The following is a 21986-nucleotide window of genomic DNA, read 5'->3' on the forward strand; positions in this document are numbered from 1 at the left end:
GGTGGAACCAAATTCTCACTTTTCTTCTCCTTTAAAAAAAAAAAGACTTTGATTGTACAGTAGATATTGGAAAAAGATCAGTTCTTGGACAAAGCCCACACTCCAAGGCTTACATTCATAAAACAAACACAAACTAAAACCCCTAATACAACAAGACAATATACTGAAAAACATGCCAATTATCGAGAAGAGTAGAACCAATTTTAACTAATTTTCTTTCCAGTATAAATGTTTTTAACCATAAACTGTTCTTCCCTGTATGATCCCTTAAACATTAACCAGCTAATGTGGAACCAGACATTTTTGCGAAGAAAGCAGAGTTTTTTTTATTATTTGCAAAATGTTCCTTTTTGAAAAATAAATGGTAAAATTCTCATCATTTAGGGATTAGAAATTATGGACACATAACAGGTTTAAACTTTCTCTCTGAAATACATGGACATTTGTAGTAAAGATGAAATAGAAATAAAATATTTATTATTTGAGTACATCTAAACGTTTTTAAAGTACTCTGCAGAACAAGCGAATACGTTAAAATATTCTCCAAAAAGCCAACAGGAGGCAGGCTTCTTCAAAACTAAAATACCAAGGCTCATACTTGCGGTTGATAAGTTTTTTTTGTCACTATTATTTTCTTAGTTAATGCAACAATTTTAATCTTACATGATAAATAAAGTTATGGCTGGACTGAAAAAATAATAAAATGGAGTCAGCCGAGTTACTGCTGGGTTAACACAGTAAATAATAGGTAGATAAAAAACAAACAAACCTCTTCTAACTGTGGCCAATCTAAACCTTGAGAGTTTTCAATCCCAGGGTTTCATCTGTGCACCTGAAGGCAGCACTTACTGCACCACAACTTCTGCAGAGGCGTAGCCAGAAAATGTTAGGGGGGCCAGAAAATAACCAATGTACACTGAGGGGTTGCACCAGAACCTCAGGGTCAATCTACACTCTTCCAAAAGGAAAATTAACCAGCAAAAAAATCCAGACAATTTATACTTCCCTACAGCCTTTGTTAACAAATAGATGCATATATCTAAACATCTGTGCTTTATAGATAAAAGGTATAGTGGATAAAATCCTTTCAGGTTTGAGTTCTGGGGCGGACATATTTTCCTTTGTTTTCACTTACCTACTTTTATCAACAATCATTCTGGATAAAATTGATATTTACAAGTACTAATATCTACATAAATTGATTATTTAATAAAGTTTTATTAAAATAGTTATTTATCTATGATTTCACTGAAAGCTCCTAGATGACTTGCAGAGACACATCATTTTCTCTTTACCCCATAAAACACAAAATCTAGTTCTGAAAAGAGCAGGAATTCTGTACTTATCATCTTTAATGCTAGTATTTTAATGTGCATAATTAACCACAGTGTTTTTGTTGTCAAGTAAATGTTAATATATGAAAATTTTAAATGTTTTCAATATTCTACTTGAGAGTATTACTGCTGCCACTGTCTGTATTAAGCCGGGTGTGCACTGTGCAATTTCTTTTTCAATCGTTGCAAGCAGCTGCAGCTCACACTGTACGACGAAACCCTGCGGTTTCGTCGTACAGTGTGAGCTCACAGCTCATGATGCATGTTCGGCCAGACGCTCTGATGCGATCTACCTGCTCACACTGTACGACTATAAAACACGTCAGACTCAGCTGCGCAGTGAGATGGAGCTGCTATGACTCGTCTATCTGGAAGCCAAACAAATAGAAGGGGAATATGAAGCTCACTATAGTGAAACGCGTTGCCTTGGCAATTTGTGCAATTTTGTGCTGAAAGCCCTAAAAAGAAAAGATGACTAAGTATTTGGAAAAAAGACCTGGCTGAGCAAACGTGGCTACCACGGTCTGTCAGTTTTACAGACAGAACTCGCTGCTGTGTTTACATCTTAGAGGAATAAGGAAAAGGAGATTCCTTGTTTGCGCACCGAGCGATTTGCCCACGACGAGGCTCATGATTCCTGATCAGAAGGTGGTCATGAGAGGCTGATTGCCCCTCGTTACCCCCTGTACACTACATGACTTAAGACACACGATCAGGATGAAAGTCGGACCGATCGAAAGATTCTGGCATGACTGGAAAATCCCCGGAAAATCGCACAGTGTACGCCCGGCTTTAGAGTTGAAAAAATAAATAAATAAATAAAATAAAAAGGGTCATGGCCACCCCTGGCCCCCCATCATGCTCCTCCCCTGAACTTCTGGGCTTACATCTTAGGCATCTCAAAACAAAAGCTTTACAGAGCGATTACGTTGATTATAGAAAAAAACGTATTTCAGCCTAAAGTAGTAAGCTTAACAAGAAAAAATATATCTTAACGCCACACATGAGCATGTGGAAGCTCTGAGCGTTACGAGGAGCACCTGAAGGTAACACGGGGAGGTGCAATTGAATGAAGCCTCTCCTGCGCCGCTAGGTTCCTCCTCCTCCTCTTCCTTTTATTTCTGCTGCTCGCATCTTTTTCACCACCTGCCGCAGCTGCAACGGAGAGATGGAGACCTTCCTGTGATTACTGTTAAGCTGCTGGAAGGACCATCCGGCCAGGGAAGGACAGAGAGACAGCGAGGGGTGAGGAGCAGGAAGGGGGACCGCGGACAGAAACATATGGTTGAACAGAGGAGCGATTTTTGTTTCTTTTTTCCCCTGAGGACTGCTTAAACGAACATAAACCTATTCACCCACCCGTATATCCGCCAATGAGACCCCGCTAACCTCAGTTTTAAGCCTTAGAGCTCACCTGCTCCTGTCACACCTCTGTCTCATTACTTATTGCGCTCTTTGAAGCTGCCTGCACGCGCTGAACGCACAGACGCTCACAGAGAGCGTCACGAGACGCGGTACAGCCTTTATACCAGCTTCCTGTAATTAGATAACTTATTTTCTCAGAGGTGGAGGTAATATATTCGGTTTCTTTTCGCCCTTTTTTTTAAGCATAAGGCTGTATTTCAAGTGAGAGTCTCCTCCTGCAGCTCCTCAGCCATGTCTGGACACACTGTGACCATCCCGGACGACAGGGCGTTCGCCAGCTTCAAGGCGGAGTGTCTGTGTGAAGAGGGCTGGACCATGACCTACAGCAAGGCGGGCATCACGGTGTGGACCCAGGTGCTGGAGGAAGGCAAGTCCGTCCATAAAATTAAGGTAAGGCAACAGATTCTGGTGTTCCGAAGCCCACAGGTGCATCTCAGTCAACCCTAATATTTAGAGATTAATTTCAGCAACTCTCTACAAAAACAGTGACACTTGTAGGCCTATATTAAAATGAATTGGATATTAAAGAAGATGTGTCTTTTAAAAACAGTAATATTGTCATTGCCCACACAACTGTTATGGCCGTTTCCCCTACAGACAGCTGCCTAGACTTTGCACAAGCCATGTAAACCACAAATTGACTCTGTGGCAAACAACAGGGCTGTATCGAAGGGAATTAAAGGGAAGTTGAGCAGAAGGAAAAAAAGAGTGCATAAACAAAAGGGATGAAGCATTTTGAAGCTGCGATCCGATCTTCAACCAACAAATGTATGAATATACACAACACGGGGTGCGACTGTCAGGTTCCTTAGGTTAATTCAATTCAGTTTGTGTATATATATATATATATATATATATATATATATATATATATATATATATATATATCATCTTAAGGCACTTTACAGTTCACCAGATCATACAGTCAAATTGATTTTCTTACATTTTCTAAGTAAAACCAGTTGATTGCATCAACTCATTGACTCAAAGGCAATCCCTCACACTAAGCATGCTTGTAGCGACAGTGGAGAGGAAAAACTCCCTTTTAGCAGTACGAAACCTCCAGCAGAACCAGGCTCAGTGTGAACGACCACCTGCTGAGGCCGACTGGGGTTCAAGGAGACAGAAGCAGAGATACAAAGGCAGCTGTAAAAGGTGGCCCCGTCCAGGAAACATACAGCCAGGCAGATGAGCTCAGAGCCATGTCAGAGGATGAAGAGAGCACGTCCAGCCTGTCACAGTCAAGAGAAACAGGACTACACTGGAAAAACAGGCCGATCTCCAACATCTATAAATAAAGGTGTTGATGGCAGCAGCACAGCTGATATTTCTCTCCAGGATGGTGTCACAGCCAAACAGGAAAAGACGAGGCGAAGCTATATGAGAAAAAGCAGAGCGAGCATAATGTTAGAGATTGAACTAAAGGATTCTGCAGAGTGGGAGAATAGAGATAGAATGATGAAAAAGGGGTCCCTATGTCCTCCAAAAGTCTAAGCCAAGGGACATTGCAGTGCGCTTGTGCTCTGAGAAGGTTGCAAGTACCCGGTTCAATCCCCACAGCCTGCACTCTGGGTTCCTGAGCAAGACCCTTAACCCCACACTTCTCCCCTGATGCAGCACAATGGCAGCCCAGAGGTAAAATTCTTCAGTGTGAGATACATAAAGTTAAATTATTATTATTACTTGGGATAAGGAGGAAGGACTGGGCTGTTACTCATTTGTTCATATGAAAGTCATGGTTCTTTCCATCTGTCTCTGATAGCCAAAGATTTCAACTCTGAGTTACAAATTTCAGACAAAATGTCCCGGAAAGTCAGAATTGGGAGTCAGAGAGTTGGCAGAAGAGACTGGTACCCCAATTCTGCTTTGAAAATGGATGCTGCGCGCATCAACAGTAGTTAAAGTTTCCTATTTTGACCATTTCTAGCAGGTCTTTATTGTGTATGTAGCATTAAGTCAGTAGTCCAGGTGCTACTAGTTAATGTTTAGGAGAAGATTGGAATCAATAGTGTGTTAAAGGTATAGGCAGGTCTTTTAAAAAAAATTGCGAAAATCCTCCACAATACAGAACATTGCGTAGAACTTCAGAGTTTATATTACTCTGCCATTCCAGTTTCAAGTTCTGAACACGCCATGAAGATCAGAGTCTGAAAAAAGGTAGGAATGGCACAGAATCATGGCTGTGAGGATTTGGGAAGCTGTATCATCTGGTGAGGGGGGGTCACCTGTGCATTATTTAAGAAGTTGGGCATTTTAGAGCATGTTGCGCTTCCCCCTGCTGACATGTTTACGGATCCCAGCAGGACTTTCAACCAACTCAGATTGCTAATTGTACCAATGCCTGGTTGCTCACCTTGATGCCACTTCTGGTCAGCACATCTTCCAGACCTAAGCCCATTAGAGAATCTATGGCGTAATGATTAACCAGACCTAAAGATGAAGGTCCCCTTAAAGTAAGTTGGGTTTCTTGATCACTTTAACAATTACAGGTTGATAACCCCCATGTCCTGCTACACTGATACAGTAATTCATGCAAATGCAGTCTCAACCCATGAGTGCATAAATATCATAGAGTACATGAACATACTCCTTAGTACGACGGCATTCGTTTAATATAAATTATTTTTTTTAAATTATGCTTTCCAATTCATAGAGAAGAATACATTTTTGGCGACTTTTTGTTTTTAAAACCATGATAATTTAAATTCACATGAATGAGCCATCAAATTAGAATACCCTTTATAACAGATCTATGTGCAACATTAAAAGAAAGTCAGGGTGTCAGCATAAACACATCCTAGTAGCACAATGTAGATGCAAGGAAGAGCTCTGTTGAATTCCCACATGCTCTAAACTGCTGACATGCTGTAGCTGCTGCTTTATGCTGCAGGGCCCATTGCAGGCTTACAAAAACTCTAAAAAAGGGAACAAAAAACATTTTTTAATGTTGTTCATTTATAATCGCAAAGATACAAAACTGACGAGGAAAGGCTTGAGTAACACATCCTGTTTTAGATGTTTGCAGTAGAGCTGCACTCCGAGAGAAAATCCCCTTTATTAAACAGAAGGAGAGCAGGTGGGAAAACCTATGAAACAAACATTTGTTCCACCACTCCCAAGATAAAGAGCCACTGTTGGTAAACCATTGTTTTACATCTTTTTTATATTTGATCCCATCTACCCTAAACTTAAGTGTATTTCACTAGGATTTAAAATGATAGAGCAACACAAAAAAGCAGATCATTCTAAAGATTTTGAACATAGATGGGTTTAAAGTTTCATTATTCAAAAATGCGGTGTGCATTTGTCTTGCTTCCCTTTTTTTCTGATTGCCAAACATTGCCAAAAAACTGTCTTAAGAATTGGGCTTCATTAGTGAATGAAACGTGTCTGCTAGTACCATTTATACATTTTATAACATTCAATGTAATTGCTACTGTTTCCATTCCATAGATGTACCTTTATGGAAAATAAAAAGCATGGTGTGATTAGCATCTGATACTGATGCAGAAGTCTGGGTACATCATCTTGAAAACACTCATTATGCAATGAAACATGGTAATGGCAGCATTATGGTGTGGGGTTTTTTTTCCCAGGAGGGGTAAAAGAACTTACACAGGGAAATCAACAAAGAGACCTTGTTAAAGGATACAAAAAAAAAAACATCAAAAATAGGCATAAGTTTTCCTTCCAGGATAATGACCTTAAACACAATGGCCCAGTACTGCTACAGCCGTTTTTGCAGTATAAGATTGCTCTACATAGTCAGGAGTCTTATACAAAAGCAGTACTTTTTCTACTGTGTTAACATGCAGATTTATTCAATTTTCCCAAACAAAGGTAATAAGGCTTCCTGATTTAATATAAAAAGCAGTAAAACAGTTTAAGTGGAATCAACACTTTTAGAAACCACTGTTACGTCCAATTCAGCCTTTCCTACCTTCTACATAAGCACACATTTATTTTTTAGGTCGCAGTAGTTAGGTAAAAACATGATGGATGGATGGATTTAGACTGACAGTAATTATATTTGTTTGAATGTTATATAATTTGAACTGCCATAACCTTTCTTTTGTTCTGTATCTGCAGTGTGAGGAGTTGTATAAACAAATGCTTATCTGCTAAGAGTGTCTCACAATGCTGATCAAGCATATCGGAACAAGAATAGTTTCTTGAACAGTACTGTGCATATCTGCTATACTGGTGCACTGATAAGGAAAGGAATCCTCTTTGTTTCAACCAGAAAGCATGGTTGCTAACATGGACTAAAGAAAGAAACGCAGCTACAGAGACGGTGACAACTAAAGAAAAATGTAAAGTTCCAGATGAAGCAGCCCATCAAAATTTAGTAAAATGACAACAAAAAAAAAGGTTAACTTTATCTTAAATAAAACAGAGAAACGTGATGTTATTCTTATGAAATAAAGACAACCAGCTATGGTGTTTCAGACCATTATTAGACACAGTTATATTCATAGTCTACACACTCGCCCCACCCTGTTATAGAGGAACAGATGATATGTAGGTTAGACATTTGTGCTCTCACAGAGACTGTTTTATAATGTCCACTCTCTGAAGTGGTCTGGATCAATAGCTGTTGCAACACTTTCTTTGTGTGAGCTACAGGAAAGTTTCCAATGTAATAAAAATGAAAAAAACAACAACAATTATTTCTCGTAATAAAAGTGAGTGAGATATTCCGGAGTTTGAGTTCACTGATCTTAACAACAACAGATCTTTGAAAGGAAGGTCGTTTAAAAACGGTTGCATTGTCTGCTGCAGTTTCCATGACGAATTTTATGATTCGTATTTTTGCATAGATAATATATGTGGATCCACTATCAAAGAAAGTTCAGGAAACGAAATTCAAGCCTTGCAGCACTTTTTCTGTATTGCCAAATAAAACGTGGAATAAAATAAAGTGCATCCTATTCAGATTCTACAGTTAATTGATGCTTCTTTGTTCCTTTACCAATATTTGCCTTACAATCAGAATCCCTTTACTGTCATTATATGCAATACAATCACCTTAAAAGCCTCCAACATCAGTGCTTGTACAAAACATTAAATATTGAAAATCTTAACATTTACTATGTATAGTGTATATATATCCCAACATTTTTCATAATTGTCTGAAGGCGATTTAATAGAATTTCTATTGCATCAGTATTGTAGTGACACTCTGACCTTCTCTGAAATACTCCAGACTATATTCTTTTTAGATTTTAGTCTTTTTTTTTTTATGATGTGAGGGACTTGTGGTAATATGCATTGAGTCATCCCCATTATCTCGTCAGAGACAGACAGTTGGTAATTTCTTTGTGGTTGATGTTGCAGCATGATTAGGACCTTTTCTGTACTAACTTTAGCCGTTGCGGATGATAAAAACGCTCCATACTCTCCAACTGTGAGCTGCAAAATCCTGTCTTTCAAAAGCTTTCGCGCTTCAGACCGCCCCTACCTCTGAGCTGCACCCGGTTTTGTTTCAGACTGTTTAGGCTCAAACTACAGCAACACTCATAACCTTATTTAATCACTGTGTTTGCAGTGGATCTGTGTTAAATTGACCATACTGTCACTCCTTCGTTGATAGCTAAGTATAATTTGATTCAACCTGCCAACATCAGCAAAGCAGAGCTTAAAAAACAACATATGGATGTTTAAAAACATGGTCAGTAAGATGTCCGGAAAATTATAGGAATGAAGAAGAAAATAAGCCAATAATTCACTAGATTAAAGAATAAAATGAATGCTTCTGTCCTTTTATATGAATGTGGCTATCTTTATGTGTCAAACAGTTTGACCTAATTGCTCAAAGCCTCTCCTGATCAACACCCCCTTTATGGTCTAAAATAATCTCGGCCAAAATCTCATTTGGACTTTTTCTTGAACTAAGCAGAGTTTCTATAAGCTGCTAAGCACAAAAAAGCAAGCAAATAAAAAAGCTAACAAACTATTCAAAATCCTTCATACTGAATCATCATCTAGTAAAAGAAACCACATATGTGGCGATTTCATGTCCCCCGTTTATCCTTTTCAGAGTAGAAGTAGATGCGGTAGATGTTGGTCTGTTCAGTGCCAGCTATAACCAGGTCAATTAGATTACCCAGAACCTGGATGGGTATGGGTGAGGGGTAACAAAGCTGTGTTTCTAAATTTACAGTAATTAAATTTACGACTGTGGATATTCACATAAAGAAGAGGGAGTGGACAAATACTGCTTATTGATTACAGGAAGAAACTCTGAATGGCTCACAGCCTTTTTTTTTTCCATTAGAAACCCGCTCTAATGCAAAAGGTTTGGACAGGAAACCAAAGGGCAGTTATCTTATCCTGGTCTGGGTTGGTATGTGGAAACAAAGCCTGTGGGGGAGGAAAGGCACACATTTACACTTTAGATTGAAAAGATGATTACAGACATTAAGATTCTAGGTCTAAAGTTTTCTGATGGCCATTTATTTTGGAAGAAACTGGGACATAATGCCAGTGGGGAAACAAGGGAGAGGGATCCAATAATGAAAAGAGATCAAGTTACGCTCAACACTTTACTTTGTCAGGGGAATATACAATTTCCACAGTCCCCCCAGTCTTGGATATTGGCCCGCATCCCACAGTAGCTGACAGTAATCGGATCTTTCGGTTTTAGTTAGGACGGTAAGCAAACAGAGTTTAGATGTGGCAGCAGTCCTTTTTGCTGCTGCTGTATCCGGGTGCGAAGAGCAGGAGGTAGCCTCCAGGTGTTTACTTTGTTAAATAAAGTGACGTGTGCACACAAGGGTGTGTGTCTATGCGTACGGGTGTAATCTTCATGGCCGGGGGGATAAAAAGGCGAAGCATTCACCAACTCTTTGTTATAAGGGCTGATCATTGTGGTGTAAGTTTGCTTCGTTAGCCTGTCCGATGTGTGCAAAGCAAAGGATGTGCTTATTCTTTTTTTATTCACACCAGGTGTGCTTCCCCATGACAGCTGCAGTCTGTAAACAGTTAAAGGAACACACACACACTCACACTAGTCGTTTGGGTAGGGCCTCTGTCTATAACTGACACTTTATCTTTATGTAAATATGGCCGTAACAGGAGCTTGCTTTTTACTTCACATGATATTGTCTCAACTTTTGTATCGGCCTCAGATGATCGGTCTTCCACTCTACACTAGTAGGCATTAAATGTTGTGGTTTCCTGAGTTTGGAAGCCTTTGTTTGCACTTATGATTGTGTTTTGAGAGGCTGGCATTCGGCTATGCCACAAAAACAGCGTTTCTATTTATAGACTAAATAAAAAGGATGCCGTTTTGTCGATGCACATAGAACGGTTGATAGGAGCGAAGAAGAATGCACTTCCAAATGATCCTTAATTATAATTATTGTGCCAATTATTCAGATAATACTTGCATTAAAATGCACCTGTTCTATTCATTAATACTGACTTTAAGGTGTAGCACTAATCACTGTCTCCCTATATTAAGAGCTGTATTTATCTTTGTGGCAGAGTTCTTGAAGTAAAATATAAGATAATGCAGTTATGTTCAGAAATAATAGCAACTCTTTTAAAAAAGGTGGTGTGTCGAGCTCAAATCCCTCAGCTGAATATTATTTTCATGCGAAACACAGCAGCAAAATAAATGGAACGAAAAGCATTTAGTTAATGAATTAAAAATTTATTCAATTCAGTTTATTTATATTTCACCAATTTAAAATACTTCATCTTAAGAGACTTTAGGGACAATACAGTCAGTTTAAAACATATCTGTCAAGGAAAACCAGTTGTTTGCATCCAATTATTGATTGATGAGCTTGGGGCATCGATTTTCACTTTCGTTTAGTTGTTGAATCTTGAGCATTCTCTCACAGTGTCCATGCATGTAGCGACAGTGGAGAGGAATATTTCCCTCTAACAGGAAGAATCCTCCTTAAGAAACCAGGCTCAGTGTGAACGACCATCTGCTTAGGCAGACTAGGGTTCAAAGAGATAGAAGCAGCCACACAAAAAGCAGAGATAAAAAAGGTATCTGATCGTTAACTAGTTTGACAGGTGGCCCCGTACAGGAAAGAAACTGCCAGGCAGATGAGCTCCAAGCCAATTCTCATGTAAGAGTATGAAAGAGAGTATATTCTGTTTTTCACAGTAATAGAAACAAGACTACTCTGAAAACAGGCCAAGCCTTAACATCTAGAAACAGATATGTTGTTGGCAGCAGCACAGTTGGTTTTCTCCAGTGTGTAGTTACAGCTTAACAGGAACAGACCAGGTGAAGCTACTATGACAGGAAAAGGCTGATAGAATATAAAGTTATGAGCGGAACTTAACAAATACTGCAGAAGAGAATAGAAATGGAATGAGGTAAAGTGGTCGGATAATTCCATAAAGGATACGACTTCCTATGTCTCTGTGAATTAACACCTCTACACGCTGGTTTTCACTCACAGAAATGGCATTGAAGATGAAAAAGAAAACTTTAAAGGTTCGTGTATTGAACTTCTGCTGACTGAGAGCTGAGCTGCAGAATTAAAGGACCAGTAAAAAGCCAAGGAGTGGGAAATAAATTACAAGGGTTGTAAATGTTGTGGCTGCATTGTTAGAAAAGTAAGGAAAAAATATAATGAATTAACAAAAATATAAACAAAAATCATTTAGGAACACTTGGAAAAGTATGTACCTGAGAGAAGTTTGGAAATAGGAGAAAAATGTTAAATGCAACATTTTCTCCATATCTCTCATACGAACAAATTCGTATCAGTCCACACGTTAGCAGCATTACTTGACTTTAACAGGGATTTAACAGAACTTGATATCACAGAGCACACAATGTGTGATAACAGCAATGTAGAAAACAACTCTACAGTCAGAGATACACTTAGTATTTACTATGTGATGGAAGAAAGAATAAAAATAAAGGGGTACTCCATGAGATGATGCACAGGTTCTACCTGTTGAAACGCTTTTATATTTCCTCTTCACCCGCTTACAGGTGCACTAATCCCCCGTTACATTGCTCTGAAATATAATATATTGATCCAGTGCCATTCAACAAGTACACAAGTTTCACCTGTAATGTTATTGAGATTAAAACAGACCATGGCAGGCCACTTTGATTTTTATTAGTTTGCCTAAATATGTATTTTTTTTTTATATCTGAAAGCCATCTCCTCGTTGCCAAAATGAACATTTCAAACAAAATGACATACTTTAGATCTAAAATAAATGGTCTGGATGTGTAGAAATTAATTCCAGATCTCCATATTCCTTCATATTGTTACTCGTAATATTTATTTTTCTTATTTTGACAAGTAAGAAATTATTTTCAGATGTTATTTTCAGATATTAATAATACATATTTTGTCCAGCAGATAAATGCCAAAACTGCCACTTAAACGTGTAAACATTTTAAGGTATATGAAACTTAATTCTTACTTGTACAGTTTTTTACTTTAAGCAATTCAGTTTTTGCTGCAAAAATATTACTTAGAGAATCTGTTATTAAAGTTCGGTTCTAGGAATATGACTATGACCAGAAAGAATCATATTTTAGTGTGCTACAAATCGAACAACAGAGAGGAGAGTACTTTTAATAAATGTCAAAACGGCCTGCTATACAGGACTACATATAAACTTGGGCTGAAACAATTAATCTTGATTAATCGATTATTGAAATAGTTGTCAACTAATTTAGTAATCGATTAATCGTTAACTGAGACCAGAGACTCTAAAACGTGTCTTAAGCTTACAGAGCAACCCACTTAGATTAAGTAACTATACCAAGATTAAAAAAATAAAAAATAAAAAATAATATGTGTATAACATTTTGCATTCAAGATAAAAAGAAAAAAAAGTTTTTTGTCTGTAAGTCTGTTCAATCCAGAACTCTTCAAGTGGAAAAGTCACCTTTAAGAAACCTTTGGCTATCATATTATTAATTGATGAATCAAAAAAAATAATTGACAGATTACTCAAAATCAAAATAATCATTAGTTGCAACCCTGATATAAACTTATGCATTCTCAGCAGAAATACTCTTCCTACACCATCTCCCGTTCCTTTGCAGCTGTAACACCAACCCATTATAATTTTTTTTATTTTTCTAATTCTGCATTAAAATCTCTAGTTACAGTGGTGCGAAATAGGCACTTTCTGTTCAGTTTTCAGTTTATTCAATTCAGTTTATTTCTATAGCGCCAATTCACAACACATGTAATTTCAAGGCACTTTACAATTCAACCAGATCATACAGTCAAATTGATTCAAAGTTTTCTATCTCAGGAAAGCCAGTCGATTGCATCGACTCATTGACTAGAAAGCAATCCCTCACACCAAGCATCCTTGTAGCGACAGTTGAGAGGAAAAACTCCCTTTTAACAGGAAGAAACCTCCAGCAGAACCAGGCTCAATGTGAGCGGCCATCTGCCGAGGCCGACTGCGGTTCAAGGAGACAGAAGCAGACATTGAAAAAGAAGCAGAGATACAAAAGGCAACTATAAACCAGCTCCACTGTCGCCTGTTGTCATGGTGACTCGTCGAATCAGGGCCCAACTGATGATGGCTTTTTATACTCCTTATGCTTTTGCTTAACTCAGAGTGGACCTACGTAGAGTTGATTAAACTAACACACAGCAGCCTTTGTGAAACTGAAAACTCAGTTTCCAACCTTAGGCTAGATCAAGTCACAGTTGAGGCTTTGATTCTGAGTTTATTGAACCTGCCTTGTGAACCAGTTTTCTGACATGTTTGCTAAATGTACAAAAAGTCAGTGCTCTATAACAGTGGTTTTCAAACTGGCTCCTCAGGACCCACTGTCCTGCATACTTGGATGTTTCCTTGATTTAATAAATGCCCGATTAGCAATCCTCTGCAGTCCTCAGTGGCTGCTGGGGAGGAATGCCATAATCTGCTGAAGCGGAAACATTTAAAACAGAAAAAAGTGAGGGCCATGTTTGAAAATCACTATTGTATAATACTGGGTGACTCTAATGGACAATTCCTTTGAAATATTTAATTAAATAAGTGGCGTAATTATTGTACTAAATTTCCAATGCCTACATTTATATATATATATAATTTTTTTAAAGTTCACAAAAGCTGAATTAGCGCAGGGATTTGTTGGAAGCGTGTATCTTTGAATATGAGCAGCTCCAGCTGCAGCAGAGCTGAGTGGCATTTAAAGCTGGAGAACCTGCCCAGACAGACACAAGCCTGGACTTTTTTCATGCAGCTCTGCTCTGAATCACACGGGCGTCCCCGAAAAAAGGTTTTATTTTTTGTACTACTTTCTTTTCTATTCTTGTATTATACCCCAAAGGAGGTTGATGATGGGAGCTGACAGGTTTGTAGGAGGAAGCAAAGGAGATGGCAAAGAGAGAACAAACAGTGTCTGATAAAAGGAACCCGGGAGAGAAGGAATAGATGGTGGGTTGAGCTACACGAGTGGGGGTAAGAGGTTGTTGGTGTGGGTGGATAGTGTAACTTTGGGTAATCATAATGAAGATGACCAAACACACCTATCATTTGTCTCCTTTGGCTTTTATATCCCTCTGAACCCTGTTTCACCCACTTCTCCTTTTCCCTTCCTTCGCTCTGGGCTTCTTATGCTGAGTTTACTGAATTAGTAGGTAATAGAATTACACACATGAACTTAGTAGGGCGTACGTCTTCATTTTCTGCTGAATGCCTTTTGCCCCTTCAGTTCTCTTCTTTGACCTTTTTTATTTGATTGTCCTCATTCCTCCTACTCCTGTATCAGTTTGCCTGTGGAAACATAAAGGACCTTACAGGTATTGAGTAGTTACTACTGGCAGCCTTATGTGGAGATGGCTGTTTGCCTGTGGCTTTTTAGTAATTTTAGGGGGAAAGGATGTAAACTGAACTTTAGAAGTCCCACAGTTATATTTTCTATTTCCACTTTATGAATGCACTCATATGATGTAATTAGATTTTACCATGTTTTGAGTATGGGATCTGTGAGCCTGACTTTGTTAGTACACAAGTTAAGTGTCTTAACTTGGTAAATACAGTTTATACCAAAATAGTTCTAACCCCAGGCAGATTTAATTCCAATATACATTTTTTTGTTACATTTACCCCAAAAGTTTGTTTTTTGTAGACAATGGGATGAGAAGCTCTCAAAAGGGAAAAATGGCAACAAACTAAAGATATTATGGAAAATATCTCTTTTCCCATTGAATCTTTTGTTTACATTTACATAATAAAAAAAAAGAATTTAAACCCTCTCTGAATGGAAAAAAAACTTTATAATAAAAAGAACAATGTCATTTAAATTATATTAATTGGGAATCTGGCTAATCAGAAGCTGGAATATTCATTTAATCTGTAGCAGGAGAGGTAGTTTCCCTAAATAAGGAACTTAAATTTGTGTTATTTTTCTGTGAAGATATTTATTTTTTAACCTACTTGCATTTGCAATTCTCTTTTGTTGCACCTACATGTTTCATGACTCTTGACGGATTTAGAAAATGCTGTAAATAATTTGTCTATTGTGGGGAAAATATCGAAGGGATTCTTCTTGATAGGATTGATAATTGGGCCACTAAGGTGCTTTATAGAAGATTGTTTTTCTTTTTGCAGAATATGAAGCAGATGCAGCTTAAATTATGACACTTAAATTCTGTATGGAGCATCTTCACAGACAAAAGTATTGTCATCTTAAATGCTTATAGTATAGATGGATATATGTAGTGCTGTTTTGGCTTTATTTCTGCTTTTGGTTGGTTATTCTTTCAGCTAAGGGCATATTTTTTCTAAATTAACTATAATCCAATAGGTCTTATAATAATCCTTGTCTGAATGGCTCTAAAGATATAATGAAGCTTATGTAGTAGCCTCAATATTTGGACTCTTATTTGCTTGAGATGCAGTGGTATGATGACCTTAGACGGCTCATGTCTGCTTGAAAACTCTTCACTGGAGTAATTTAAAAACTATATACACAAAGCTTTATAATTGATGTGTGGATAAGATGCTATTGGAAAAAGCTTTAGTTTCATATTTTTGTTACATTAAATCCTTCCGTTGTGTGTATTATCTCTAAAGGAGCCTTCACCAGCCTTTCGATGCAGGATAGTTATACCTAGTTGGACCAGATGCAAGATCCCATACAGGTTTGGAGGGCTGTCAATTATAAACAGGGATCTATTTCAGAGGGCTGTCAATTATAAACAGGGATCTATTTTAGCAGGTTTAGCAAACTCAGATTCAAATCATCAACTCTAAATTGATCTGACCTAAGGTCATGAAGTTTTTTGTTTCACAACGGCTGCAATGGATTACCGTAGTTAAACTCCGAGTAGGTCCACTCAGAGTTGAACGAGTGTGTTAGAAGTATGATAAGCTATTATCTGTGGACCCCAAGCCCCACTTGAACTAGAGATTTTAATGCAGACATGAACATTTTTTTGGGGGAAGGTGTTTAAACGACAGAGAAACAACGCTACAGCAGCAAGGAAGAGGAAGATGGCGAAGCAGAAGATTATTGCAATAGTTAATGTGTAGGTTTATATGAAGTGGGATATAGCCTCTATGGCAGACTGTTTTAACATTTCTTAAAGGCAATTTCCTCTGTGTTGTTCCATTTGCAGATCACTGAAAAAGGATTCTTCCTGTTCCAAATAACGTTCTTAGTCAGAACTGGAATAGAATTTCTAGATGTTACTTTTGCCAGCAAAAACTGAATTTAAGATAGTAAAAAAAAAAAAAAAAGAAGAAAAAAAAGTAAATTGTACCAGTAAGAATTAAGTTATGTATTTCTGGAAATCTTTACACATTTTAAGTGGCCGTTTTGACAGATATCAGCTTGACTGAACATTTATTTATATCTGAAATACATTTCTTCATAAAATTCTTCACAAATGACGACCAGTAACAATAGGAATATGAAAATCTAAATTTTATTTCTAGAGATCCATAATGTTTATTCTAGATGTGAAAGGTATAATTTTGTTTTTCAGATATACATAGTCAGTAAAACTAATAACTATCAAAACGGCTTGCCATAGATGGTTTTAAACACAATTAAAACATTACAGGCTTTGTTCTTGAATGGTTAGTTAGTTGATCAAACTCTATTTGAGGTAAATCACCTGTCAGCAGGTAAAGATGAAGTCTACAAATCTTATAATAGATGGAGCCTATGCATCATCTCATGGGGTTCCTTATAATTTTGATTCAGTCTTCCATTACACAGTAAATACCAAGTGCCTGTTTGCAGCCGCTTTGGATGTCATCATCCTAATAAATGGTCTTTTTTGCAGGTTATCAGTCCCATAGAATGGCTTCAAATTATGCAAATAGGCTCAGTTTGGTATTCACCAAGTGAATCCTAACCCTGAGATAATTCCTTTTTACCCAACAGCATTAATATATGTATGTGTAATCTGAAAATAATTTCTGTAGTTCTTCATGTGCTGTAAAAATATATGAAAATAAAAAAAATTATCCGCACATCTCTCATATTAAACAAACAAAAAACAAATAAATCTCATATCCTGTCAACTGAGTTGTAGAATCCTCTCCCTATAAATTTTTAATTGTGAAATAGTGCAGATCATTCTTTAATATGATCCTCATCAAAAGGTCATGCAATCTTCATTTTTTAAAACCTAATGTGTGTAACGGACCTAAAACTACAACAAAAATCCTGTGACTAAATCAGGAATTAAATGTGATTGGGTGTAATGAGAGTAGAGATTGAGGACACTTCGAGTTTACTGAAGGAAACCTGCTGCCGATCAGGTTAGCTCTGCGGAGAATGTTACTACGGTAACAGAAACAGTGGTTGAGGAAACTCCCTTTGTGAAATGGAAAACTCCTCGTTTTCCTGATTTCAGGTTTAGAAAGAGTTTTCAGTAAACCTGCTTAATGAAACAGACCCCAGCTCAACTGCTCAACACTGTTTCACTTTAGAACAAAAACTGCAATTACAACGCCAAAGGTTTGTAGCATTAATAGCATTGTTAGCATGTTTATTACAGTTGGCATAAACAGCTGTAAATGTCATTGTGTCTGTCTATGCTACTGAAATTTTCTGCATGACATCAAACAAAGAAATGCTATATTTTGTGTAACTCTCTATTATTGGCTGCAGTTTATTCCAGTCCCCCTTGAAAATGCAGTTTCCTCTCTAAAAAAATGCATCAACTCTCTTATTATCTGAAATAGTTTCCAACTCCTCTGAAGGTCACATTCCTTCAGTTACAATTTTCACAATGAAAAATGCTGACAACACCCACCTAAAAAAACGCTCAGGTTCATGCATTTTGAACCTCATGCTGAGATTTGAACACGAGTACTTCTTGCTGCTAAGCAGCGCTGCTAAGCAGCAGCACTTAAGTGTTTCAGAAACTATTGGAGCCTTATAGTTTTTCTACCTCAGCCCAATAACTTATTGAAGCATTTAATCGGAACTAATAATTAAATTGACAGTATTCTCAATTGCTTACTTTGTGCAGCCATTCAAGGAGCTTTTGTTGTCTTTGTCCCTCATCATCATCTGTTCACATGTGTGACCATAAGTAGTTTGCATCTTTTCATTGCCTGCATGAGACTTTGTGTCTGTCGTCCTCTCGATAGTTACATAAATTTCAGTCTTCACTGCTTAAGAGGGTAAAGAGACAAAAACCATGTAAGACCCAACAAAGTTTGACAGAACCTTTTTTTCTGATCCGTCTCCTGCTCAGCTTCATATTCAAAAAGAATTAGACTCTTCATGAATCTATATACCCTAATGTCACACTATTACACTGTGAAACACTACTGAACTGAGTAGTTTTTTTTAGTTGTTTATTTTTAAGCCAAAACCAAAATGTGACTGACAAGGCAAAGTTATTTCATTAATGAGACAATTCAAACTGCTGTACATGAACCAAATGTAAGACAAGATCAGCAGCTGACCTCCACTGTATTTGTTTTAATCTTTAAGAAGAAAATATTCAAAGGCACATTTGCCTTCATTAGTATTTTGATCATTTTTCCTGATTAAAGTTTCGTTACTTGTAGAAAATCCACCCAGCAGCCCTGCATTTAGAGTGCATGCTTTTACACCATGCTGCTCATGACAGAAGCTTTGAGTTTGGGGTGTTTTTTATTATTGCATTATTTATTGTTTTAGCCAGGCTTTGTATTAGCATGGCTAATATGAAGCACAGGGATGCTGCATCTTTGTCTTAAGGTTGCATGTTCTATGTAAAACTTGGTGGTTTGACAACTAAAATTAGTGTTGCTTCCTGTTACATGTCCCCCTAAATGGCTGAACATGTCTGCTTGTTAGTAGGGCTGGGTATTTTCGCCAAAGTCCTGAATCGATTCGATTTGTACAATAATGAAAGTGGTCCAACTGTGTTTCAAAATACAGTTTAAACTTGAGATGTGAACAATACTGTCTCACAAGTGGAAAGTTGTTTGTGAAAAGTGAAAAAGTGAAGCCTCACTCGAGCAAGCAGACGTGACACAGCAGACATGCATGAGCTGCATTATCTTCACTGGAAAAACCATATTTGCAGCGTTGTCTGTAACAACTACAGGGTGTTTGCTGCTCTGCCGCCATTTGCTAATGTCTTCAGTCAACATACTGGCTATATTTGTAGCTGTCTGGTTTGACGTTGTCTTGAGTGCATCTTTCCTGTGCATTTGAATGTGAACGTCATGTGCGTCACTATAAAACTAATCGATCTCATTCCCTAGACATCGATTTTGCTAAAATGTAAAGGAATCGATTCAAAATCGATTAAATCGATTTTTTTAACCAGCCCTACTTGTTAGCATTAAATGGGCATACTCATTCATTGAAAATTAAGTATAACTGGTTAAGACATCTGAACAAATACCTAAATCACTTGATTTAGATGTTTGCCAAGAGGGGAAAAAAAGCTTTTAGTCATGGAAAGTTTTAAGTTCTCATTATCGTAGATCTCAATTCTGCAAAATAATAAAAACGTTTTCTTGACGTTTCAAATGGGTGTTAAACTCTAAGGGCCTGATATTCAGGTTTGCCCGTGTTAAAACGGGTGAAAACCTTCAAAAAAGGTGCAAAAGGATGCGTGTTTGCAACTCAGACAGCATTTGGATAGTCTTTCGTCAGGTCAACTCCAACTGAGTAAAAGAAGTACAGAGACTGAGATAAGACCACAACATTTAGAGGCCTTCATTAATAAGTTGATCATATTCTAATAACAAACTGAAAATTAATTGATGAAGGATTATGCAAATGTAAAAATTTAACATGTGCAGATTGTTTTTTGTTTTCTTTTTCTTAACTGCTGCTGAAGCATTTGCATATTTTTTTAGTACTTCTGAAAGTCTGGTTTAAATTCACAGAAACATTTCAGCAGTCCTTGCTAAAAAAAGAGACATTTGTAGAATAACAGATGATGGAGAGAGATTTTGTGCCCATATAAACATCAATAGACCATTAAAAATAAAAGTAGTAGACTAATATTGATAAAGAAATAACATTTGCACAGTTGTGCACAAATTAATGCAGCTGGACAGCAGGCATTATTTATGCTATTAAACCAAAGTAAATAAGATGACTTAAATATTGTTTAAAAAAAATAAGATCAAGAGTCTATAGACCACATAACTGTTACGCTAAGTCCTGCATACAAGCCCTTGCTGATCAGAACAACCCCCACAGTGAAGCAGGTGAGGGTTTAAACTGAGGGGGCCATGGAGATGCTCCAGGACTGATTTGAATGCTCTGATGGGAACATGTTCAAAGCTGCAGCAACATAACATGATTATTATTGACGAATATGCCATGACTGTGTCAGCCTATATCAACAAATCCATTCAGGACGTTAGCACCCCAAAGAACATCATCGCCCGGGCCGACAAACGACCCTGGACGAATGGGAAGGTTCGATCTCTTCCACGACGCCAGCAACAACACAGGATGTGGCAAGGCATACAGGCGATTACTCACTACAACATACCCTCGCCCCTGGTGGGTGTAGCTGATGCTGACTACCTAAATGGAGTAATTGTCTTCTTTGGGAGGTTTGAGGCACTAAACAGCACTCCAGCAGTGAAAGCTGTTCATTAGGGAGAGGAGGAATTCTGCCATGACACAGCTAACGTGTGGAAGACTCAGAGAAGATTCAACCCAAGAAGGGTCCCAGGCCCTGACAACATAGCTGGGCAAGTGTTCAAGAAGTGTTCAGGTCAGCTGGCTGGTGTCCACAGACATTTTTAACACCTCGCTGGACCAATCCATAGTGCCTGCATGCTTTAAGTCTGCCTCCATCATTTTGGTCCCAAAGAAGCCTCAGGTCACCTCATTTAATGACTACCGGCCTATTGCACTGACTCCCATCATGATGGAGTGCTTCCCCCAACGTTCAACTCTTTCCAGTTTGTCTACCAACGGAATTGCTCCACTTGAGGACGCCATCTCCTTAGCTTTTCACCTGAGCCTGGCACACCAGGAGGAGAAGAACACCCACGTGCGGATGCTGTTCCTGGACTTCAGGTTAGCTTTCAACACCATCATCCCACAGCATCTGATAGGAAAACTGGAACATCTGGGCTTCGGCACATCCCTTTGCAACATGCTGCTAGACTTCCTCACCAACACACCTCAGTCGGTCCGTCAGGGTTGGACAGAAAACCCCTGATGTCATCCACCTAAACACAGGCTCCCCTCTGGGCTGCGTCTTAACCCTGCTGTTCACTGTGATGACGCACACCTGCATCCTCAGTTTCACCACCAATCACATTCTAAAGTTTGCAGACAGTAGTGGGCCTCATCATAGGCGACATTGACTGGGAGTGACAGCAGCCTGATCCTGCACATGGAAAAGACGAAGGAGATCATGGTTGACTTCAGGAAGAACCGACCTAAACACGCTCCACTGCTCATCAACAGCTCAGCTGTAAGGGTGGTCAGCAGCACCAAATTCCTGGGAGTGCACATCACAGACAACCTTACCGGTTCTGTGAACACCACTTGACTGATCAAAAGAGCACAGAAGTACTGGTACTTCCTGCGGAGGATGAGGAGAGCCCACCTGCCCCCACCCCTCCTCACAACCTTTTCAGAAGCACCATAGAGAGCGTTCTGATCAGCTGTCTCACTGTTGGGTATGGAGGCTGCAGCGCCTCAGACTGGAATGTGATGAGATCAGCGGAGAGGATCATCGGGGGGTTTCTTCCCTCAAAGACATTTCATCCCAGTGTTGCGTGTCCCAAGCCTGCAACATCATCAGTGACTCCTCACACCCCCAC

The 21986-nt window shown here is 38.4% G+C and overlaps 1 protein-coding gene across 3 annotated transcripts in view; it reads left to right on the forward strand.

Moving 5' to 3' along the window:
• The first annotated feature begins 2439 nt into the window (after positions 1 to 2439).
• The window catches only part of stard10 (StAR-related lipid transfer (START) domain containing 10), a 32222-nt gene continuing 12675 nt past the window's right edge, over positions 2440 to 21986 (forward strand). The window contains exons 1-2 of one of the 3 annotated variants that reach the window (XM_038267976.1): positions 2440 to 2905; positions 2981 to 3149. In XM_038267976.1, coding sequence (XP_038123904.1) covers positions 2991 to 3149 — 159 coding nt within the window. In that variant the 5' untranslated portion in view covers positions 2440 to 2905; positions 2981 to 2990. Of the gene's footprint in view, positions 2906 to 2942; positions 3150 to 21986 lie in introns of those variants that run through there. The other 2 variants (XM_038267975.1, XM_038267977.1) reach the window with 2 other exon arrangements.

The sequence above is a fragment of the Cyprinodon tularosa genome, unplaced genomic scaffold, assembly GCF_016077235.1.
Source record: "Cyprinodon tularosa strain WSP-4 unplaced genomic scaffold, ASM1607723v1 ctg69, whole genome shotgun sequence".
NCBI lineage: Eukaryota > Metazoa > Chordata > Actinopteri > Cyprinodontiformes > Cyprinodontidae > Cyprinodon > Cyprinodon tularosa.